Source organism: Hevea brasiliensis, chromosome 4 (genome assembly GCF_030052815.1).
Source record: "Hevea brasiliensis isolate MT/VB/25A 57/8 chromosome 4, ASM3005281v1, whole genome shotgun sequence".
NCBI classification, from domain to species: Eukaryota; Viridiplantae; Streptophyta; class Magnoliopsida; order Malpighiales; family Euphorbiaceae; genus Hevea; species Hevea brasiliensis.
The window spans coordinates 4,068,589-4,093,034 of record NC_079496.1 but is presented as its reverse complement, the minus strand read 5'-3'; the positions used below and the strand labels follow the sequence as shown (position 1 = coordinate 4,093,034).

At 32.0% G+C, this 24,446-nt stretch overlaps 2 protein-coding genes and 1 long non-coding RNA gene across 4 annotated transcripts; 1 reads left to right on the top strand and 2 right to left on the bottom strand.

Annotated features, from left to right (window-relative positions):
• Positions 1 to 1,736: 1,736 nt before the first annotated feature.
• LOC110654135 (probable serine/threonine-protein kinase WNK9) lies at positions 1,737 to 5,037 on the bottom strand. Its single transcript, XM_021810026.2, has 7 exons — positions 4,791 to 5,037; positions 4,645 to 4,682; positions 4,252 to 4,479; positions 3,915 to 4,135; positions 3,617 to 3,774; positions 3,098 to 3,536; positions 1,737 to 2,990 (listed from the first exon to the last, which is right to left on the bottom strand). Exons 1-7 carry the CDS (start codon positions 4,866 to 4,868, stop codon positions 1,969 to 1,971), a joined length of 2,184 nt encoding a protein of 727 aa, XP_021665718.2. The 5' UTR covers positions 4,869 to 5,037; the 3' UTR covers positions 1,737 to 1,968.
• Positions 5,038 to 10,002: 4,965 nt separating this feature from the next.
• On the top strand, positions 10,003 to 15,643 carry LOC110654132 (uncharacterized). Of its 2 annotated transcripts, none has more exons than XM_058145092.1 (10): positions 10,003 to 10,390; positions 10,577 to 10,671; positions 11,245 to 11,309; positions 11,731 to 11,774; positions 12,076 to 12,153; positions 12,343 to 12,496; positions 13,203 to 13,367; positions 13,994 to 14,053; positions 14,145 to 14,256; positions 15,364 to 15,643. In XM_058145092.1, the coding sequence occupies exons 1-9, from the start codon at positions 10,242 to 10,244 to the stop codon at positions 14,253 to 14,255; spliced, it is 921 nt and encodes a 306-aa protein (XP_058001075.1). In that variant the 5' UTR covers positions 10,003 to 10,241; the 3' UTR covers position 14,256; positions 15,364 to 15,643. The 2 variants fall into 2 exon arrangements, with proteins under 2 accessions (XP_058001075.1, XP_058001074.1); XM_058145091.1 differs by having other exon boundaries at positions 10,013 to 10,390; positions 13,194 to 13,367.
• Positions 15,644 to 17,332: 1,689 nt separating this feature from the next.
• On the bottom strand, positions 17,333 to 18,640 carry LOC131179516 (uncharacterized). Its single transcript, XR_009148424.1, has 2 exons — positions 18,194 to 18,640; positions 17,333 to 17,694 (listed from the first exon to the last, which is right to left on the bottom strand). It is a non-coding gene; the product is annotated as an uncharacterized LOC131179516 (long non-coding RNA).
• Between the last annotated feature and the right edge of the window lie 5,806 nt (positions 18,641 to 24,446).

Genomic DNA, 24,446 nt, shown 5'->3' with positions numbered 1-24,446 from the left:
AGGACAATCCATGGATAAAGAAGGTGGCACTACAGTGCCAAATACCAAGGGCAATGCCACGCTTGGGCCGACGTCTGATGGATTATTATGATTCTGCCTGTTTCCAGTTGTTTATATTTCATCTTGTGATTTGGATTTTCGAAATCTTGCTTTGAATGACATCAGTGATGATTACTAAATCAATGATTGAGTTGTCATCATCAGAAAACAATTGGCTATAGCGATTGTATTACACTAATTTAATAAATTAATGTCTTAAATAATTAAATTTTATTAATAAATTTTAATTTAATAATATTAAAATTATAATTTAAAAAATAATTTTAATAACAAAATTTATTTATATTCGAATATATATATATATTTAATTAATTTACAAATAATACATTATAAAATTATATTCTGATGATTTATTTTATTATTTTTTTTCAGTTAAAATTCTAATCACTTGCATTTGTCCATCTCCGTCAACATAACGGTGCTATTAACGTAAAGACCGCTTTTTCTCTTTTTTTTTTCCCAAAAAATTGTAGCAATGGATAGCTTCGCAATGAAAACCCAATTAATATTGAATTTAACCAAGCACAGCCGTAGCCAATTTGGCACGTAAACGACAAAAGTGGCAGGTTAGGCTGAAGGGCTGAAGATGACAGATTCAATGCAATTTTGCAAAGTGACAATATGCACTGCGGTTTGTACGGTTGCTTTTTTACTTTTCCTCTGGTGTTGAATTAATCAAAGTTTTAATGCTCATCTTTACTCTTATATTTAATGAGAGTATACAATTTAATTTATTTGCAATTAATTGAACCTAGAAGCCGGACTTGCAAGGAGTCTTTTGAAAAAGTAGTAAATGGGAAGAGTGATAAAGGAATCTCTCTACGTGTTAGATTACTTTTCTATGACCCAACTTTTTTCCTGATGTCTACTTCAAAGCCATGATATATGATCAAGAATAGACCTAAAGTTCCCAAAAGCAACTAATTCATCATAAGCTAACATTAATGAATAGTTTAAAAGCATGCAAGAGTTCAAGAATCCCACTTCTTTCTCATATCCACCATTCAACCAACCCCTTGTATACTTTGCAGTACAATGATCAGTATGCTTTATTGCAAGCTGGGATTAGTTTAGTTTTGAACATAATTGTAATTATCAGGGTACTGTCACTCTTGAAAGATCAAATTTTTTTCCTTGGCATGTCTTGTCTTGGCGATGGATTCCTCTGTTAGTAAGCAGAGTAGCCCACAAGTTTTTTTTTTTTTTTTTTTTTTTTTAAAAGTCGCAGTTATGGGAAATGGCAGGCGTATATTGATCCTATGGGTATAGTGCCACTGCCATGTCTTGCATCAGCCACAAACCCTTCCAATATCTAGCTCATGTTGTCAACTTGGGTATACAGAACTTATCACATAGCAGGCACAAAAACCTTCGAAGGAGGGCTTGGGAGTTGGGACCATTCTACTTTTTCTTCAATTTCAAAGTTTACTTTGTACAAGTTAGATTGGAGAAGTAGAGGTTGGGAAGATGCAAAATAGGTTGTTTATAGAGAGAGTGGTAACTTCTATTGATGACCTAATGGTCCCAGTTTTAGAACTTCCGGAGGCCTCTTTTTTTTTTTTTTTTTTTTTTCTGCCTTGCCAGGGTAAAAGAGGACAATACAAGCAAGCTCCTGGTACAGATGGAGATAATATACCATAGGAGGAAATCTTCCTTATTATATATGCGAGCCAGAATTTGAGGAAACTTGTTTACTTGGATGTTAATTGGTAATGAACATTCGATTTTTTCCCAACAGATCTCATATGAGGATAGACTGCAAAAAGCTGTAAAAAATACATCTCTGCTTGTACAGCTAATTTCCTCGCCACTTTTTTTACCTTATCAATAGAGAGAAGCATCCTTGATATTGATTAATATGTGGGTGTAGTGCACACTTGATGAAGTCAGTAGAAAACTGTGCTGTTATTAAACATCAAGAGCATCAACTGGCAGGGAGGTTGCTCTGTGGAGAGAACATGGAAGCAAATCTCCAGTATAGAAACTCTTAGCAGTGACAATTTGCTCAGGACTGTATCCCCTTTTGATTGCCTCAAAATTTTGGACTAGTTGGTATTCTGAATTGGTGCATCTCTTCTCAGTATCAGTAAGGAAGGTTGAACTTAAATGCTTCCCAGATGGAAGAGATTTCAGGGAGGGTTTATATTTCTCTGTCTTTACTTTAGGCAAAATTGAAGGCAAAGGCACTTCGCTATCTTTTTTTTGATCCACACTCAACTGTTGGCCTCTAAGCTCTCTTAACTGCATCTGATATTTTGCTTTAAGCCACCTCAGTTCTTGCCTAATTTCATTTTCATAATCATCCCAGCGAGCACAATCAGCCGAAAGGCTTGAAGAGACACAATTTCTTGTTTTGGATTCACAGAGACTATCCATGTTTATGATTCTCTCTTCCTTTTCAAAAATTGATTGGTCCACTGCATCATGTCCTTCATCATCACAGTGAATCTCTCTTGATCCTTGTGAAGTTAATTCTGGTGCATCTCGCTGAGCCCAGATATCAGTATAACTTATGCCATTGGATTGGTTTGATCCACCTGCTGCACAGTCAGTGCTGGAACATTTTTCTAGTCCTTCAACTTGGTATGTGATCTCCTCAAATCGGCCGTGTGCATTGGCACATCCTTGCTTAGTACACTGAAGAACTTGCAAGCTCTTTGCTCCTGGACTATGTGATGACATGTAATCCAACAGGTGACCGTATGAAGAGCAATTGTGACAGAAAGTTGCATCTGTACCCTGCGGACTTTCCACTTTCCCCTGTCCCCTCTTCCATTCAGGCACCAAGCTTGGTATTTCACTATCAATCATATCTGCTATCTTCAACACATCTTGGCCAGTGATATCAAGCTCAGAAACCATTTCAGCTGCAACACTCAGAGCAGTGTCAGTCTCAATGTCAAATGGGAAGTAGATATTTCGAATGCGACCTGCACAGAAAAATCAAGTTCTTGATATGGTTTATATGCTGAATTATGAACTAAATAATTATTTAAAAGCACAATAATGGACAAGAAAAGTAACTTTAATTACTAACCTTCTTCATCTGCAATTCTAAGCCTTAAGAAGATGCCATCATCCTCTTTCCTCCTACCTTTGATTGTGATGTCCATATTTTCTAAATGCTCATCCTCTTGACAAGAGAAGAGATCAATTTCACTTGGTTCATACTCAAATTTATGGTATTCTAGCTCTTTCTCAGGATCATAACCAATATAATGGGCATAATCCTTAGTCAAAGAGTTGTTAGTGTGATTAATTCCATAGAAAGGTTGTCTTACGAGAGTTTCCGTTTCATTCGAATCACAGTGGTAGTCTAATGACCTCAAATCATATCCATAATCATCAATTTGGAGAAAAGGGTCATTCAAAAGCTCTCTGGCAGAAAGTCTACTCGACACGGTTGCTAGACATTTCTCAACAAACTGTCGCACCTCAGGGTCCTTTACTTTGTATAGAGCATCTGGTTTTTTCCCCTGCAACAAAAATGCCATTTTGTAAAACGGGTTCTAAAGAAAGAATTCAATCTGAAAAAAAGAGTTTTTAGTCTTCGTACAGATATAACTTTCTTGTATATCTGAGCAGGGTGGTTGCATTCACTATATGGAAATTCGAAGGTAACCATCTCCAACACACACATCCCAAATGAATATATGTCAACTAATTCATTGTATTCCTCTTTATACACCTCCGGAGCCATGAACTCTGGCGTTCCTGAGTGAAAGAAAGAAGAAGAAAATTTTAAATAATAATCTAAGAGAAAATATTAAAATCAATTGCCTCAATTACAAGCAAAATTATCAACTTTAGTATGACAATTGATAATAATATTGGAGGAAATATGAGAGAGTTACCAACGCAACGAGCAGCATAGGATTTCTTAAGGATTGCAGCTAGGCCAAGATCACCAATCTTGACTTCTCCTTGGTTGCCATTAACAAAAATGTTGTCACACTTGAGATCTCTGTGGATTACCGGGGGGTTATGGCTATGGAGATAGTGAAGCCCCTTCAATATCTGCCTACACCAATGTTTCACAGCCGTAATATTTACTCTTCTGTGTTTTAGCCTATACCTGCAGATAGAATTCATGTGCAGAATGAAACTCACCAACGTTGAAAATTCAATGACCAGACTAGCAAAACCAACAAAATAAAAGACTAAGTTTTAGATACTTTTATTAATGCTTACTGTCTGAGAGTACCAGAGGTGAACATCTCAGTGACAAAGTTGATGTTCCTGTTAGCTGCATCAACCCAAGAAGTGTAGAATTTCATGATGTTCTCATGCTTTAAGGTCTTGAGTAGGTGAATTTCACAGTAAAGCCTCTCAAGATCCTCAGGACTTTGGAGAAAATCATAGAGCTTTACTTGATTCCATGCCACCTCAATTCCTTCATACTCATCAAAGGCTTTATAACTGCACCAACAAATAAATCACATTCAAAGAAAGAACAAACAAAAGAAGAAAATTTAAATGGGAATCCACCAAAAAAGTTCATAGTTGGAAGAAACTTGGGAGGGTTTGCACAAAACTGAGGAAAGAAGAAGAAGAAGAAGAAGAAGAAGAAGAAGAAGCCCATACACTGTCTTTGAAGCTCCTTTGCCAAGAATTTCATTGTACTGCAGAAAGGCGAATAAAAAGTTAAACCAAGTCTTCAATTTAATCATAAATTTTCAGATAAGGAAATGAACACAAAGAGTACGCAATAAAGAGGATACGATATTTACTCTTCCATATCTTCCAGTAGGATCAACTTCAACAAACTCATCAGAATCTGCTGGCTCAAGGCTTCCAGGGCCATTCATTCCTTGTTTCTATCCGGAGTTACAATGTTTCTGTGGTTAAAAGAGCGAAGAGAGAAGGAAGGACGACAAGGTGACTGGTCCAATATTAATAGAGGAAAAATAAAGAAAAAAAAATTTTGTGAAGGAAATACCATATATTTAAGAAGGAAGAAAAGAAATAGGAAAAGAAGAGGTGCCTCGGTGAGTCCATTAAAAAACAAGTTAATGGCCAACTACTCAGAGTCAACGAAGCAAAGGTATCACAAGGTTGCACCCACCCAAAGACAAAACCTGACAAAACAGCCACTCTTTTTCACTCTCTCTTTCCACGAGCTGTTAAAACCAAAACCGACACAGTCTCTATCTCTCTCTCTGGTTTTTGCCCTCAAGCTGCAACAGCTTGCAAAACCTGGACCAACCAAGATTTAATATTATAAAATGGTACTTGTGATTTTCTCTTTGCATATATTTTTTGGTTTAGTCGTTTTTATTTATTTATTTTCTACAATCTCTTTTTCCTTGTTATTGTGAGATTCTCTATGCTTTTGTCTACTGCTTACTATTCACTTCAGTTTCTTGGTAAACTCCTTTCCCCTCCTTCAACTGTATGTGGTTGGTAAATAGAGAATTTCACACAAGGTGACGCTAGATTTGGTAATCCTTTGTGCAATGAAAATCATGAGTAATTAAGAAGATGAACCACCACTAGTTTCTTCCCCAAAATTTCATGTCCTTGTCTAACAAGTGTCAAATAACAGTACATCTTGTATTTTCGTATGTGTGCCAATAACCACAAACTTTGTACAAAGTATACAAAGATCTTGCAAAATTCAAGAGTTACCTAAAATTGCAAGCTTCCATAAATTTTGAGAAATGGGTAAATTCTCTCACACACACACATATATATATATATATATATAATTTTTAGTTGCAATAAAAATGAAAATAAAATGATTGAATCAGGATTTATGTTTTCCTTTCTTCAACCATAAAAAAAAAAAGCTATTAAATTTTCATCGATTATTTTTCTTGATTATTATTATAATCCCTAAATTTGAGTGAGATTAGTCTGATCAATGGTTTAATAAATCAAATTAGTCCTAAATCGAATTATAAGGGAGTGTTTATGATTCGTCTTGAGATTTTATTGATTTTAACTTGATTTAAATATATATATATATATATATATATATATATATATATATTTTTTTTTTTTTTTTTTTTTTTTTAAAAAAAGTGATAATTTTAGAGGATGCATAGTGAACAAAACAGTTTTCGAATGAAACCGAACGGCTGGTTTGGGACCAGTAGCCAAACCTACCCTATATACCTTATCGACCACTAAACACGATGGGAAAGAATAAATACTTTCCTATAAAATCACAATAATTATAAGTATTTAGTTTGCAACAGATATAGACATTATTACAAGTAATAAGATATAGATGATGAGCATTGATATTGAATCAAACATACTGGTGGACATATTTTTATCACCAGATGATCACCTCCAGTAGTAGATTCATCTTTTCTTAGAAAATAATTAAAAAGTTAACTTTTTAAATTAGCTTCATAAGAAAAATATAATTAATGGTTATTAATAAATGAAAGATCATCTTCTGGAATTATAATTGACGTCAACAATAAATTAATGAGAGTTTCTGCAAATAAAAGCAGGGAGGAATGATAGGACATCTAGTCCAAGAACAAGAAAAGGAAGAATTATTTGGTTACATCAATGGAGGTTGCGCTGTTAGGGTTAAAGGGTAGTGGTGCCTTTCGCCCTCCACATGCACGCTAGTGTAAAGGATCAAAATCCTCTCTGTCCAGCCGCTGTTAGGTACGTCTGGTTTTTGTAGGTCTATGCAAGATGACACGAATTATCAAAGTACTGCCCTTATAAGTGGGTGGTTGCAAGGCAAAAAGACACATGCATGTACTTGTGTACGCCAAATTCAGGGTATTATTTGATTTGGTTTAGCTGGACTGCACCTCATCCCAGCCTTGGATGGATCCAATTCATTTAGGTCATACAGCTGATGCGTTTGGTTGGATTTGGAGGTATTTGGGTCCATTTTTATGTGCTCTCTATCATTTTGTAGGAAAAAAGGGGAAACAGCCTATACCAAAAATTCGCTGTATTCTTTGGCAGATTTTCACCAATTAATAACGCTAGTCTAGTCTGAAAAAGAGATTTTGTACACCTAACCTACGATTCTTAATTCACGGTCTATATATATTTTAATAGTTTTATTTAAAATAAATTATTTTATTATTTTAATTAAATTTTCATATAATTATTTTTATTTTTTATTTTTTTAATATATTAAATACACTTAATAATTTATAAAAGTTTATTACTGATTGAGCAGAAAGTGGTCCAGAAGCTATCTCCTCAACGACGCACACACGACACTCAAATCTAATATTCCATCGTTCGATTAAAATTTAAGTTTAATATTTTATTATTTAGAAGATAATTTTAATAAAACTTATTTATAAATTCATATTTAACATTTCATTATTTTACTGCTCAGTATTTTATTAATATTTTATTATTAATGAGTTTTTTCTGATAATTTAAAAGTGAAATTTCCTTCACTTCCCTTCTCCACTAGTCAAAAACAACAAAAATATTTTTCCTTCTCTCTTTTTATTAAATAATTTTTAATTTATTTAACTCAATCTTATAATTAAAGGTTTATCATTCGTTCAATATACATAAATTTAAATTTTCACTTTTTTTAATTCTCCTTGTTGATCCCGTGTAGCTCAAAATGAGCATTGATTTTGATGATAACAATACTCAAAGAGAATCTATCTAACTCAACTTTAAAGTGATGTGTAGATTCTTTGTCTTATTTGTAACACCCTAGGCAAATCCCACATCGACAAAACACAGGAGAGATGCTGAGTTTATAAGTTGATGGTTACAATATCACTAGTGGGCTATTACATTTGTGGTATCGAACGATGGTAGTCCCATAAGGGGGTGGATTGTAACACCCTAGGCAAATCCCACATCGACAAAACACGGGAGAGATGTTGGGTTTATAAGTTGGTGGTTCGTAAATCCTAGTGACGCGTTTTAAAACAGTGAGGGTTTCTGCCTAGAGCGGACAATATCACTAGTGGGTCGGGCCATTACATTATTACTAAAGAATTCTTGAAGTTGCATCTAAGGAGAAAGGATACTCAAAGGCATTTCAGGACAAATTCAAAATGAGAAAAAGACAAAATTATGGAAGCCAAGACTCAAAGAAAATGTATGAAAGGCATAGTATTAGAGATTGAGTCTTAGGTCTTTTGTAAAAAGAATGGATGAGAATTTAGTAATATGAAGCTCAAAAATGAAATTTTATTTTCTAATTACTTTTTCTCATCATGACCTTGGATACTACCATTAAAATATTTTTTAAGGTCTAAATCATTTGAAATTGCAAGTTGAGATATGCAGCTGTTGACTTAGTTTGCTAAATTTTTTGTTTGCTAATGAGTTTGCTAAATTTTTAGTTTACTAACCAGTTTACTGACTGCTCCTAAAATTTCATTAGTTTGCTAATTTATCAGAGCTGCTCAACTTCGCACAAAAAGACAAAATAACGGCTATTTTGTCTTGGGCAGTGTGTATAACGTTCCAAAAGGGTTTCAAACGGTCTAAAATGATTTGGGACTACAAATACACATTCTTCACTTCATTTACACTTGATGAAAGCTTACATTTGAACTCCAACTTTGATTTTTCATTTATTGCTTTCATTCAAAAGCTTTAAAGATTTTGAGCTTCCATTGGCAAATCAACTCATCTCTTCTTTATAGTTTGATTTGTATTGAGTAAGAGTGAGTGTTACAATATTGAATTGCATTTAAGAGAGGTTGTACAAGCACCTATTGAAGCTTGAGAGAGTAAGTGGTTGTAATAGCATTTGTGAAGGTTTCAAGTTACCTTGGTAAAAGCTTGGTGTTAAAAAGTTGTAAAGGGCTTTTGGTCTCTTGCCTTCAAAAGAGCAAATAGTGGAGAGAAGACTCAAAGAGGGTTCTTTGAGAGAGTGGATGTAGGCTAGTTAAGCCGAACCACTATAAAAATCGTTGTGTTTGATCTCTCTAACCTTGACCTCCTTATTTTTGTGCAATTTAAATTTTTCTTCTTATACATGATATTGAATGTTGCTTGAATAGATTGAGTTGATAAATTTGTGGACATATTGAGTGATTTGAGAAATTAGTTATACATTGTATGATGCATGCTTTGTCAGTTATTACCATATACATTGATTGAGGCTTGAATTGCAACTTAGGAACACATTATTAAAGCACATATTACTTTCATTTTATTTAGTAAAGCACCTAGTTAAACAAAACCACAATTTTTCATTAGGCTACAAGCAAGGGCCGAAAAATTATTAAAGTCCAATTTACCCCCCTCTTGGACTATTTTGGGACAACACTCCTGTTAAAAAAATAATTTTAAATTATCAAAATAAATTGATAATATTTTCTTATTCCCCCACCTTTTCCCGCATTTTAAAAATATTCACTTTTTTTTTTTTTCCCGTCCCTCTTCCCCTCAAAGCCATACATAATATAAATATCACATATAAATGAGTACAAATTATTTATATTTATGATACGTGATATCTATTTATTGATTTAGTTTAATATTTATAAGTTATTAACTTTTATTCATGTTATTTTACAATGAAAAAGGTGTGAAATGTAATATTACAATTTACTATTTATTTTTATTTAAAATTTAAAATTTATACTTATTAAAAAATAATAATTTACACTTCCAAATAGAAATTCTTAACAATTTCTAAAAAAATTATTATTCCAATTATAACACATGACTTATTAACAAAATAAAGTTTATTTAGCTTAATTAATAAATATAATTAATAACTGATCATTGATAATTATTGCTGATAATTAATAATTAATTTATATAAGTGTTTAATAAAATTATTGATAATTATTATTATTAATAAATAAAATATCTAATAAGCTGCTAATAGATACTCTATTTGCTATCGTCCATATGTTGAATAAATTTTTTTAAAAGTATTGGTTCACCCTTTTGAATATCTCTTCCAGCCCATCAAAATTCCAAGCAGTTACGCTAAGACTCTAAAGCTAGTCTTCTATATTAAAAAAAGAATGAGAGTCTACAAAATGGAATTAAAAACAGATAAGAGCAAGAATTAATGAAAAAAAAAAAGGGAAAATTCCCACACCAGCAGCCTCATGCGGCCATAATTGACCAACACTTGAGAGGAGGTGGAATAGAGACAGCGTTACTGTTGCATTTCATTCCTTTTTCTGGTTTATTGCTTTTCGCGTTTGCGAGGCGCACTCTCCTTCCTTTCTTCCTGCTTGTCACTTCCGTCCACAGAAATGGAAGATAGTGCCGTTTATAACTCCGATCAGAAGCCCACGATCATGGTCACCAACGACGACGGTATTGACGCACCAGGACTCCGTTCTCTGGTTTGCGTCCTCATCTCCACTGATCGCTTCCACGTCCTGGTTTGCGCCCCTGATTCGTATGTTTTATTTTCTTTCTTTATCCTCATAGACCTGTACCTGCTGCGTTTATTTTTAGCTTAATATTGGAAATTCTGTGCTGCGATTGCTCCTCCGATTGTGATTTCTATTGTAGTATTCTTTTGAAACTTATACTATTGCTTTCCTATATCGAATGAATTGATCGCTGATTGAACATTTTTCAGGGAAAAATCCGGCGTCAGTCATTGCATTACTTGGCGTCATCCTATTTCAGCTCGGCGAGTAGGCATTGATGGAGCAACAGCCTTTGCAGTTTCTGGTGTGCTATTGTTTATATACGCCTTATCTTTGTTCAAATTCTCATTTTAGGTATTAGGATTTAAACATGCATCAACTGCGTTTCTTTCCAATCTTTTCCTGTTCATTCTTTAGTATGCAGGATTTTGTTGAGATTGATTTTGAACTCTCAAAAATTATGTTTGAAACACTTCCTCATATTGTATGTCATGCAGAAAGTTATTTGTTTAGTGAAACAAAGGCTTTAGAATGGGAAATTGAGCATAAACATTTATGCCACTACTGATTTTGCATATACTAACTCTGTCATGTTTCTCTTGTTTATTCTTTCAATTCAGTTCATTGTTGTAGTAGGGAAAAAAAAAAAAGAAGCACTAGCTGCCTCGTGAGAATTCTGCTTTTCTATTATTTTTTAAAGTTTTCCGCTGCAATTCATAGACCTTTGAGTTTCCTTTTTATTTTTTCTTTTAATTTTTCCGGAGGCAAACTTTGAACACGGACCATCAATCAACATCTCCAATTTGTACTACTAATGCTTTTTCTTATATTCAAAGTAATTTTTCTAGAAAAATTGAAATTCTACTATAATTTGCAGGCACTCCAGCTGATTGTGCTTCTTTAGGAGTCTCCAAAGCATTATTTCCGTCAATTCCTGATCTGGTAGCTATCTGCTTTAATCTGCAGTTATAAAAGCCTGAATGAACCCACTGCTGGAGTGGATTCATTTAAGATTGTTACTCTTTTGCTCTCTTTCTTGCATATATATATATATATATATATATATATATATATATATATATATATATATATATATATATATTGTTCTTCTTCTCTGCTGTGGTCTATCAAAACAATTTCACTTTGATGGTTTGACTGTTTGAGAGTTGCAATCAACAATGACAAGACAATTTTACTTTTTAATTTGGATATCTCATCTTTCTTAGTTGAGGTTACTTTATTGGAGAACGCTTTTGTGCTGAACAAAATGTTTCCACACATCCTTTTTTCACATGTTTAGGTTCTGTTGATCAACAGATTGCTGCATGAAGGTGCTAATATATTTTTCTATTCCTTCATATAGGTTATCAGTGGTATAAATATGGGGAGCAACTGCGGCTATCACATGTTAGTAATATTGCACTTCTTAGGCTTTCATATTCTCCTAGGTTTTCAGCTGCAAAATTTTATTTCCTTACTGTAGTTTCTACTCTTCCATCCTCCACTCCCTCTCTCTTTTGAAGTGAAAATTTTGTAAGAAAAGAGTACAGGTATTGAGTTTGGGGTACAGGAAGCATGCCCTTAACATTATGATCAAACAAGAAAGTGTCCCTTTAACCACTAGGGCTTCTAACTGACTTGTCTTTAATGTATTTTTGTTTTAGTTATCTGCGTGATGTTATGCTTATGGATCCCTCAATAATTGCAGTGTTTATTCTGGTACTGTTGCCGGTGCTCGGGAGGCCATCTTTAATGATGTACCTTCCATCTCCATTTCATATGATTGGTACGCACACATGTGTTTCAATTCTTAAGTCCAGAATTCCAGATCAGTGAGAAGGACTTTTTTTTTCCTATTAACTTTTTTTATGATTGAATTTGAACCTTAGAATTCTTTTAACATGCAAAAATGTTTGACAAAAAAATTGCAAAAAGGGTAATTTGTTTTCCATATGGCTATTTTTGTTACCTATAGGTCTGGAAGTAAAAGCACTATTCAGGACTTCACACTTGCAGCTGAAGCTTGCATACCGATCATAAGTGCTGTTCTTGTTGAGATTAGGAATCAAAATTACCCTTCAGGTTGTTTTCTGAATATAGATTTGCCAACAAATGTTGCTAATCATAAGGTAAGTTTCAGGGTAGCTTGTCAAAATATTACAGTATCAGTGTTGCATACAAAATTAAGGAAACATTTTGGCATTGGCATTTCTTTTGGATGTATCTTCATTTCATTTTCCACGTTGGTGAATGCTGATGGTTTCATCTTGCAGACAAGGAAGCTAAAACTTTTCAAGAACAATTAATGGAAAAAATTAAACGGATTTTTTAAAATAATCTTTAATTCTCGTTTTGTTGGAGTCATTCTTGAGGGGTTGACAAAAAGTCTAAACTGTGAAGTGAATCCTGTTTGGAAATATTCTTTTATTGATTTACAAACTGTTTTGTTGCATGGTTCAGTTGGTTAGAACTGTCAGTTTTAAACCCTAAATATAAGTGCAGATGCACCTGGACATTTACATTGGCTGTATGTGACTCTTGTTTTTCTGCTGAAATATTTCTGTCTGCCCCTTCAGATTAATATTCTCATTTTTGGAGGGAAGTATGAAATAAGAGGATTCAGTCTGACAAGGGAGAGTAGAGGCTGGTGTTACAACCCGTTTCATTTGTCATTCTTATAATCTCATGTGTTGCATATAGTTCCTTCTTACTTTAGAATGTAGGGCCCGTCACATTCTAGCTTATCATAAGATTATTAGTGATTCTATTATGCTTATAAACTGAAATGTTATTTTATGTCTTGGCTGTTTCCTGTGCCTCCTTAAGGGATATAAGCTGACTAAGCAGGGCAAAAGCATTTTTAAGATGGGGTGGAAGCAAGTTCCTTATGGCACAGGAGGGAAAATGTTATCAACAATGACAATGGACACAAATTCAGCTGCGCAAACAGAAACTGGTGCATCAAATGTATCACAAGAACAAATGTGGTTTGGAAGAGAAGTGGGTCTCTTTTTTTATTATATGTTTATCCCTTTATTAACAAGTTTTCCATTAATTTTTCTGCTTAGTAGATATTCCTGTTATAATATTGTCTTGACTTTTCTGTCTAAAGCTAAAGCTTTTCCCTGGCCAAATGATGGGTGAGATTCTTTGTCATCTGGGATAACATAATGCAGTGTGCGCCTTCCCCCTTCATCACTTCTTTCCTTTTTAAAATTATTTATTATTTCCTTTTCTTTTTGTCTAAACCACTTTCTGCTCAAATTTGGGAGGGAGAGACATCCTTCTCAAATACGAGAATTGGATTGGTAGGTCAATTGGCTCAACAAATGAACCCATAGAGTATAGAGTCAGTTGATTATGGAGTTGTATACAAATATTAAACTTTTTCTGTTTGATCTAAATGTTTTGAGTATATTATGATCAATCACCATTTCAAACAGAAAGAAAATAAAGTTGATTGTGGCTGCTGTTTGTGGATAATTAAGATATCTTAAATTGTTATGTGCTCTTGGAATGGAGATGCACGATTTGGATGTTGCTCTTTTAATCCTTCTTTCACTCTTTTCTTTTTCTAGAATTATGCATACTTAAATTTAAGAAATGTTTTCCTTCAATTCTTATAGGCAAAGGGAACTCAAGTTGATGATGATGATACAGATCATAGATTTCTTCAGGAAGGATATGTGCGTTACTATCTTTGTCTATATGTTGATACTAACCTGAAATTATGAATAAAAATGTCCATAAGTAACAGAATACTTGTATTCATTTCAGATTACTGTAACTCCCCTTGGTGCCCTATCCCAAGTGGAGACAGGCTGCCTAGATTTCTTTAATGATTGGCTGCCAGGCGTGGTTGACCGCTCATCTCCATCAGCCTTATGAGGTTTGTCTACACCACAAAATCAAAACCATTCAAGGGAACAATGTTCTAATTGTAATTTGTTTTCTTTTTCCAGACAGATTTTGAGTGTGCATGAATACCTTAGCATCATCATGTGTTTATATGTCATTTTCCCCTTTGTTTGTCTATCTTTTATTGTCAGTATCATGCTCGTAAGTCACAATACAGCTATTTAGAATATTGCTTTTTGTGTATAATTGGATGAGGTCATTGCAGAATCAGCATATTGGGAGATTTTTAATTATGACTTAGAGACTTAGAGTAGCAGAAGAAGGAAGATGACAAACGTTTGCCTTTCAAATTGAGGTGCACAATTCCAAATATGTAGTGTCAATTATTTCTTAATTTCTTCTAGTAATGCTTGAGTACTTAGGTACTCAAATCCCTTATCAGCACTTAGAGTCAAAGGGAATTTTTATATCATCTTATTTTGTTGTTGACATGGGGGTCATCATTCAAAGGAAGTTGATGTTCTCAAAGATGGTGAGTTCCACGAGTAACACAACTCATTGCTAAGACAGATTAATTCAGTCATTGGAATCTCTTGTGGTAAAAGGTTGGATGGAAGATAGATCCTTTTCTCACCAAAAGATTAAAACCAAAATTTGTCTCATTTTCTTGTGGAAGTTGTCCAGAAATATATTTGAGTAGGTAAAACTGGCAGACAGTTTTTTGTGACTACTATTCCCAGTGGAAAGTCATTGCATTTGGCTCAAAGTTTAGCACATTGGATGGCTTTTGGTAACAATTAGTAGGTTGATTGTCTTGAGTTGGGCAAATATTTTGGATGGAATAAAAAATTTTAGTTAAGAAATCAGCTGTTATTTAGCATATGTTAATCAAGGAAATTTATAAATCATTAAGTAAATCAACTACCAAGGTTTTGCACAAGGCAATCTATTGCTGGATTCATCAAATTCATCTCACCATATAAAAATTCTTCGGGTAGATTTGGTGACTTAATATTTAGATGTCTCCAAGTCTGATTCATGATGATGTTATTGTTACTGACATTCCTTGCAATAGGTTGTTTTTTTTTTTTTTTAATCCTACCTTATTCTGGCTGAAAAAATGTGTTAATTTTTGCAGAACTGTTATTTCGTGGCTGATTGAAAGGCCTTTCAAATTTGAAGCACTGGTGAAGAATTCCTTTGGATTCTTTTCATAAGAGGGAAAGATATATCATCATTCACAAGCTTCTTGCTTGCCACGTTATCTTTTTTTAATGTAATTGTACTCATTTTGCAGTTAGGAATTTCATGAATTCCTATCAAGAAAAAAAAAAAAAAAATTAAGCATGCCATAAAAGCCTTTGTGAAACTCATGGCTCCTGATTTATGGAGAAAGCCCTTGACCAATTTGATAATAACCCTTGCATTTGCTTTAAGTTATTACAAGTACCAATAGACCTCAATGTGTTTGTCGGTGGTCATTATAGTCATTAGAGTTTCTCGATATTTTCCTATGTTTAGTTAGTCTTTAGATCAATTCATAAATTTAATTGGTTTTGATTAGGTGAAAACAAGGTCAACCATAACTTAAATTAAGCTAATCCAAGGAATGAGGACTAGAAATCTGAACCAAATAAATCAGACATGGATGAACTGAACAGATGAGAGTAGAATGGAATTACTCCGGACAATTGATTGAAACCATCCTGGCAACCATTTTTTTTTTTTTTTTCTGTTTTAGGCGTTTCCCGTGGAAGCTTGGAAAAAAAAAATTAAGTTGAAATTGCGTCAGTATGGGCGAGGTAGTTTCTTGTAGCATATCACACTTGATTAAAATTATCCAATTTAAAAAAAAAATGAAAAAAGAAATGGAAGGGAAAGTTTAATCTAGTTGTTGTTTAATTACTTAAAAATCAGCATGGCATAGACAAAAATTTCTTCTTGTTTTCTGTTTGGCTTGTATTTATTTATAATCTATCTATATTTTATAATATTTTAATAATAATAATATATCTATATACACCCCTTAATTTCTTATATTATTTATAATATTAAAATTTTAACGTAAATAAGAAAAAAAAATCTCAACTTGCTAAATCCAAAATCATACATGTCCAATTAAAATTTCAATTCTAACTCGAGAAATATTAAAATTTTTAATATAATATTATAAAATTATATTATATGAATTTCTGATCTTAATTTTATTTGGATTCTAAATATTGTGATAATTGAATTAGTACCTAAGCATATATAACCATGCTGATTAATATCGATTATAAAGGAATTTCTTTGTTTCAAAGCACAAAAAAAAAAAAAAAAAGATGTTGTTTTCAATCTAAATAATGCAGATAAAATAAAACTCAAAACATATATGAAGCTACTTTATACTATTTTATTATTCTATCTATATATTCACAAACTCTTAGTCCTCGAATTAATATCAAGCTTAACTCCTAAAAAAAAAAAAAAAAAACAAAATCAAGTCCTTACAAACTATCCTAAATCAATAGAAATTCACATTTCTAGCTAATTCAATTGGATTATACATTATTTATAATATACTTAAATGGGTTGATGCCAGATTTCTTTGATATAAAATCTATAATTTTTTATAATTTGTAGTTTATCAATGATTTTTTTAAAAAAATAATTACATTCTAATTTATATTAATTATAATTAAATGCGTCATGAGAATGTACCAATTATTTATTTATTTATTTTTTATATATTCCTTAGCAGCATGCCATGTTCAAAGTTTTTGTTAATTCAAAACATGATGCATATTTGAAGGGGAAATTGTTTCCTGATGCGAGCATAGTTATAGAACAAACCAAAAACCAGTTTTCTTGTCTCAAAAGTAAATGAAAAGTAGCGTTTGATTGCATAAGAATTTATTGTTGAGCAATCATGTAGGTTGTCCAATCCATTCAATAGTTTTCAAAGGTCAAGTTCAGGAGGATATGACAACAAGAAACAAACTGCTATCCTCAACTGCTGAAACTGATAAAGCAACAATAATTAGAAGCTGAAATACAAGAAGATTAGAGTTACCCTTCAACCAATTCCTCTTAATTAAGTATTAAGCACGTAAAGGATTTTGGAATAAAGACAGAATTAGAGTAGTTAGGGCCAAGCAAAAGTTTAAAACAGGAAATAAAAATGAAACAAGGAAAGTGATGTTCTAGTATAGTATATGTAGCTGAGATGACAAGAAACTTAAAAAGGCAAAAGTAGAAAACAAAAAAGCCTTTTCACCAGAGTATATAAAACATCATAAATATTTTATGTACATGACGTTGACTCGAAATTTCCCATTAATTTTAGTAAATTCTGTACTGAGTATAGGCCTTCATTGTTTTGATGGCATGGAGGGTGCATTGGATTCCACCAGTATTGACCATAGGACATGAACATCTTCACAGGGGCAAGATTTCACATCCTCATATAGAATGTATATCCCTCTTCCTGAGAAATTTAAAACAAAAGTTTCTGTTAAGAAAAGTGTGACATTGCAGATCATTAAAAGAAATCTATTGAGAATTGAGAGAGAATACAATTCGTTCTAGTGGAACCAAAAGTAGATTGGTGATAGATAAATAACTTGTTAGAGCAATCAGAAAAGAAAGGGATGGAAGTTGACAAGTTGTCTATGTTTGTTCTTAATTTGTTTCAAGTAATTACTAAGTGAACCCAGAAAAGAAAAGGGAAAAAAAAAGGGCATAAAATGGAGATTGGAAATGAAAATGAAGCAAAATTTAGTGAATGCTGTTATGATTTTGGATTCATTCTCCAATAAAAGGCAAAGAACCCAAGAAGGAGAAAAGAAAGAAAGAAGATATTGCATAGGTTAAGAATGACAAATTAAACTTTGAGCAAAGAGTCCAAAAACAACCAGAAATTAGCACCTCTAAGAAGAAATATAAACTGAAAATGCAGCTGCATAGTGAATAAGAGCTAAACATACTCTTTTTAGTAGTTGAATGCAGACGAAACCACAGCTTCTTCAATGGAGAGAGAAAGGATTGCAGCCACCCCATTTGGAGAAGTGGGTGTGGCTCAGGTAAGTGAGAGAATAGGATGGAAAAAGGGGGGAAAACAGGGAAAAAAAATGCGTATATTTTGCTTGGACAAGGGTGAACTTAATAAGGCCACTGTTGCTGTTGCTGAGACAAATTTTTCTCACTCCCTTGCAGGCCAATCATGCATTTCACACATTTTGGGTATTGGTGCAATGTCATTTTTTAGCCCTTTTTCCTTTGTAGTAGAAGAAGCAAAGCCACCCCACCAATCATCTGTGCTTCATACACTTCCTCTGGCAAACTAAACTTCCCCTCTCCATATATATGCATATTTTTCTCCTTTTTTCACTAACTTCCCTTTTGCCTGAAGCCTCATTTTGGAATCGTCAGCATTGTTCACAGGCTAAATAGCAAAGTCAGAGACTCGTGGGGTTTCTCTGTGTTTGAAGTAAACACTAGGTTGGAGTGAAGAGTCCAGTACAAGTATCTCCTTCTCGCATCTCCACCTGTCCCTTTAGGTGCCTTTATAATTGTATTGGAGGCTTAGTTTAGAAAGATAGATTTAGCAGTATGCAACACAACCAATTCTAATTTTAATTTAAAAAAAAAATCATCTTTAAAATTATTCATAAAAGAAATTTAATTTCAATGGAGAATACTAATTGAGAATACTTCTATTCATAAGTTAAAAAAAAACAAATTATCATTTTGAGTATTCTCCCTAATAAAAAATTATTTTTTGTTGATTCATTTTCTTTATATTTTCAAACACTTGTAAGTATGAATTTTTAGAAAATATATTTTTATTCCAGTGAAATAATATAATAAATCTATTTTTCTCACTTTTGTGTTAGTATGTATTCCCACTGTAGGCCATAAGCATAATTTTAGGCCATGGTCCCCCTCACTTTACCTGTGGATACATACTAAGATGATAGCATCATGTATAATGCTTTGTTGCTTGCATAATAATACTATGTCCATGGTTAGAATTTGAATAGTTAAAGGGGAGGGTAGGTGTGATTTGACCAAAATTGCTTGCTTATGAAGAAGATTATGAGAGTTCTTTTTTCCTGGTAAATTACAATGATAAATAATGTCATTATTTTTGTTTTTTCAATGCTTGGTTGACAAGAATTACAAAAACCAGAAAGTTTGAATGCAAGGATAGATTATGGACTATGGCTTAGGGGTTAAACTTTAAAGAGCCTTTGGGTTGCGGCAACTCTTCAAATCTAAGTTGGACTTATCTAGCCTACATTTCCATTTGTTTGCCAGCCCATTAATGTATACTAAACAATATCTCAAAAGGAAAAAGTTTATTAGTCTACTCTTGAACATAAGTTCATGTGAAATCTATTAAGGAAATCATGATCAAACTTCAACAATGATAGAAAAAAAAGGCAAATCTTTTTTGTGATATTTCGTGCTGTGTTAGCAGAAATCTCATATATTGATGCATCATTTTATAGTTCATATGCTATATTTATAGAACCCTCTTTAGAACTAGCTATATATATATATATATATTACAAAATTTATAGATTCCTCTTTCACGTAGGGTGGCTCTTATGTGGGCGACGACATCGTGAAGGGGTGGCAGTAATCTAAGGGAGAATTTTTTTTTATTATTTTTTTACTTTTTTGTCATCTTAAATGAGAGAACACATGTATATAGATTCAGCGACGAAAATGAACCACTACTAAAATTATAACAATTTGATAGAATCTTTATTTCCATATAAATTTCATATATGCACATTTCATAGACGATGTAAAACGCTGAAGCGCCACTGTCTCTTTAATTTGAAGAGTGTTTTTTTATCATTTTTAATCATTAATCATTTTCTCTCTTTCTTTTTCTCTTGAGATCTTCGTAAATAAGTGTTTTTACATAAATTTAAGTTTTATGAGAGCTTTTTTTTCTCATTTTTTATTATGAATTTTTAATATACTCTTATCTTCTCTATAAGTTAATTTTATCTTTCTCTCAAGAAATATATTTAAAATTTACAAAAAAAAAAAAAAATCTCCCAAACAAGCCATGCGAACTATAACTCATCAATATTTGAATGTGCAAGTTAAAATTTGATAATATTTTTTTTTTTCATGTGCGTATTTTAGAGGTAAAATTGTATATTACCGCTATGTATTGTTCATGTACTGTTCATAAAACGCATCCATTTTTTTGTTTTCAATTAGAAATGAGACCCACTTTTAATTTTGGTTGATTTTTTTCCTCCTTTTTGAATTTAAAAATTTATCTATTATATGACCGGTATTATTTTTTTTTTTTCAATTTCAATAAAATTCGACCTTAGAAAAAAATTTGAGAAATGAAAATCATATCCAATTTTATTGGTCAATGGTGAATTATTGAAAACCGATATTATGTTCTTTCTGACCACTGCCTCCAACAGTACAAAACCTGGCACATATGACAATTGCCATTAGTCCACCTGAGTGTATACTCCATATTGCCCATTAATTGTTGCACAATAAGGTAATAACTCAGAACTGGGTTAGTATAGTCGGTAAAATACTTTATCTTTAATTTAATCATGAAGTACTTCGTAAAATTAGTAAAAAAAAATGTAATATGTGAAAATTAACTTAAAAATAAATTAATATTACAGCTGAAAAATCAAATCAAATGATTTAATTCAATTTTTTGGTTAATTTAGTTTGATTAATATTTTATATTTTATAATTAAAATACAATCAATTGTACCCCCACTGCCAGAGCTTATGTTGTCAAAAACAGAGCAGCAGTGGACTAGAAATTTAGGGCAAATGGAGGGGCCCATTAGGACATGGGTCCCAAGAATTAATGGTCAACATAGAAGAGAGCCCACAACAATTGGGAAGGTCCATGAGTGTTGTATCCCATTATAAGGCTATTTTCACGTGCCTATTTTCTACAATGCCTATTTTCTAATTTTTCACGTGCATTAGAATTTTCTATGCAACACAACCAATTCTAATTTTAATTTTTCAAAAAAATAACAAAATTCAATTTTTTTAATAAATTATAGATATATCCTAAACCATTGGATTAAGCCTAATCCCACTCATACCGTAAATATCAATTATGAGTTAAAGCGCTTCTAATGGAGATTTTTGTCATTTATAAGGATTTAACATATAAAATAAATTTAATTTTAATGGAGTATCTAATTAAGAATATCACTATTCAGAAGTTAAAAAAAGTTATCATTTCTTTAAAAAAAAATATTTTCTATTGATCTCTTAATATTTCAAACACTAAAAAATATAAAAAATTATACTTTTTTAAATATATATATTTTTATTTCAGTGAAATAATATAATGGATCTATTTTTCTCACTTTTGTGTTAGCATGTATTCCCATTATAGGCCATGAACATAATTTAAGGCCATCGTCCCCCTCACTTTATTTGTGGATACATACTATAATAGCATCATGTATAATGCTTTGTTACTTCCATAATAATACTATATCCATGGTTAGAATTTGAATAGTTAAAGAGGATGGTAGGTATGATTTAAAAAAAAAAAATATCTCCAAGCAATTCAATATCCCAACCAAATTGCTTGCTTATAAAGAAGATTATGAGAGTTTTTTTTTTTTTCCTGGTAAATTACAATGATAAATAATGCCATTGTTTTTGTTTTTTCAATGCTTGGTTGACAAGAATCACAAAAACCCAAAAGTACAGGGATAGATTATGGACTATGGCTTATGGGTTAAACTTTAAAGGGCCATTGGGTTGCGGCAACTCTTCAAATCTTAGTTGGAGTAATCTAGCCTACATTTCCACTTGTTTGATAAAGCATTCCATCCCACTAATGTATACTAAATAATCTGTCAAAGGAAAAAGTTTATTAGTCGACTCTTGAACATAAGTTCATGTGAAATCTATTAATGAAATCGTGATCAAACTTCAACAATGATACAAAAAAGCCGAATCTTTTTGAGATATTTCATGCTGTGTTAACAGAACTGCATCATTTTATAGTTCATATGCTATATTTATAGTACCCTCTTTAGAACTAGCCATATATATATTACAAAACTTATAGATTTCTCTTTCACGTAGGGTGGCTCTCATGTGGGCGGCAACATCGTGAAGGGGTGGGAGAAATCCAAGGGAGAAATTTTTTTTTTTTGGTTTAAACTGCCCCCTTAACTTGAAAAGTGATTTTTGGCCATTTTTAACCATTAATCATCTTTTCTCTTTTCCTCTCTTGAGATCTTCATAAACAAGTATTTTTACACAAATTTAAATTTTATGAGAGCTTTTTTCCTCCTTTTTTGTTAGTTGTTTGTGTACTCTTATCTTCTCTGTGAGTTAGCTTTATCTTCCTTTTAAGAAGTATACTTAAAATTTACGAAGCAAGAAAAAAAAAAAATCTCTCCAACAAGCAATACGAACCATAACTCATCAATATTTGAATATGCAAATTGAAATTTGATAATATTTCTTTTCGTGTGTGTATTTTAGAGATAAAATTGTGTATTATCGCTAAATACTGTTCACATATATTATTCACAGAATACACAATTGGAAATGAGACCCACTTTTAATTTTGGTTGATTTTTTTTCCTTTTTTTGAATTTAGAAATTTATCTATTATATGACTGGTATTATATTATTTTTTTTTTCAATTTCAATAAAATTCCACCTTAAAAAAAAGTTGAGAAATGAAAATCATATCCAATTTTTTAGGTCAATGATAAATTATTGAAAACTGATATTATTTTGTTTCTGACCACTGCCATCAACAGTACAAAACCTGGCACACATGCCAATTGCCATTATTCCACCTGAGTGTATACTCCATATCTCGTCCATTAATTGTCGCACGATAAGGCAATAACCCAGAACTGGGTTAGTGTGGTCTGTAAAATTCCTTATCTTTAACTTAAGAATGAAGTACTTAGTAAAATTAGTAAAAAAAAAAAAATAATAATTTTAATATGTGAAAATTAATTTAAAAATAAATTAATATTGTAGCTGAAAAATGGAATTAAAATTATTTGATTCACATTTTGATTATTTGATTCAATTTTATTTTGATTAATTTAGTTTGATTAATATTTTATATTTTAAAATTAAAATATAATCAATTGTACTCCCACTACCAAAGCTCATGTTGTCAAAAACAGAGCAGTGGTGGACTAGAAATTTGGGGCAAATGGAGGGGCCCAATAGGATATGGGTCCCATGAATTAATAGTCAACATAGACGGGAGCCCACAATAATTGGGAAGGTCCATGAATGTTGTATCCCATGGTTACTCTCTTTTTCTAACGGTTCCTAAAAATGTATTCCTTCCTTCACTCCATTTTGCAACCATATTCTCCTTTTCTTTTCCACATTGTCTATCTCCTTTTAACACTGCAGATCTTTCTGCTGCATACAATGTGAAGAAAATCCTGGAAAAACAAAGGCATATTTAATTTATTAAAATTATTTTTATTTAAAATTAAAATTTAAATTCAAGATCCCATAGTTTTATTAATATAAAGTATTTATTTAAAATTAAAGTATTTTTAACATTAATTTTTTTTTGTAGAAAATAGCAATATGTTAATTTTTTTTTATATTTTAGTAAAAATATAAGAAAAAGGAAGAAAATGTTTTTATCTCTGAAGCAAAATTCCATAAGGACAGACAATATCCTTTTCACAGTTGTGTCCAAATGAGAGAGAAAACTGGCCGCTGCCAATCCATTTTGGTCATTTACCAATTTCTCATTCAATAATTAATGCCCAAATTAAAAAAAAAAAAGGACAAAGCGGGCACCGTAACACATATAATAATAATAATAATAATAATAATAATAATAATAATAATAATACATGGTTTGAATTTAAAAGGGTAATGATTGAACATCATATATACAAGTGGGTTATATATACATAGTTAGCTTGGCTAATAATAACATGGGAGTGAGAGGGCTTCAAATTTTGAATTCTAAAGACAAAAGGGTGTTTGTGGAAAGGTCAAATAAATGGATTAGGAAACCAACTTTATTACAACTTGGGTCACGTGGGATTCTTACAAATCCTACTCATACGTAGACCTTCCCATCATTCAGTTTCAAATCAAAATAGAACCTGAATTGAAATTAGAATCAAATCAGCTAAAATCAAATTTATTAAATTAATATGAAATTATATTAGAATTAATTAGTCTAATTATAGATTAAAG

What these genes read in the sequence shown, in the direction of transcription:
- LOC110654135 (XM_021810026.2), bottom strand. Translation starts at nt 4,868, where the DNA reads ATGAATGGCCCTGGAAGCCTTGAGCCAGCAGATTCTGATGAGTTTGTT. An exon ending in ACCTCTGGTACTCTCAGACA is followed by an intron (nt 4,136 to 4,251) that starts GTAAGCATTAAT and finishes TTCTATCTGCAG; the next exon opens with GTATAGGCTAAAACACAGAA. An exon ending in TATACAAGAAAGTTATATCT is followed by an intron (nt 3,537 to 3,616) that starts GTACGAAGACTA and finishes TTTTTGTTGCAG; the next exon opens with GGGAAAAAACCAGATGCTCT.
- LOC110654132 (XM_058145091.1), top strand. Translation starts at nt 10,242, where the DNA reads ATGGAAGATAGTGCCGTTTATAACTCCGATCAGAAGCCCACGATCATG. An exon ending in AACAGCCTTTGCAGTTTCTG is followed by an intron (nt 10,672 to 11,244) that starts GTGTGCTATTGT and finishes TATAATTTGCAG; the next exon opens with GCACTCCAGCTGATTGTGCT. An exon ending in ATCTCCATTTCATATGATTG is followed by an intron (nt 12,154 to 12,342) that starts GTACGCACACAT and finishes TGTTACCTATAG; the next exon opens with GTCTGGAAGTAAAAGCACTA.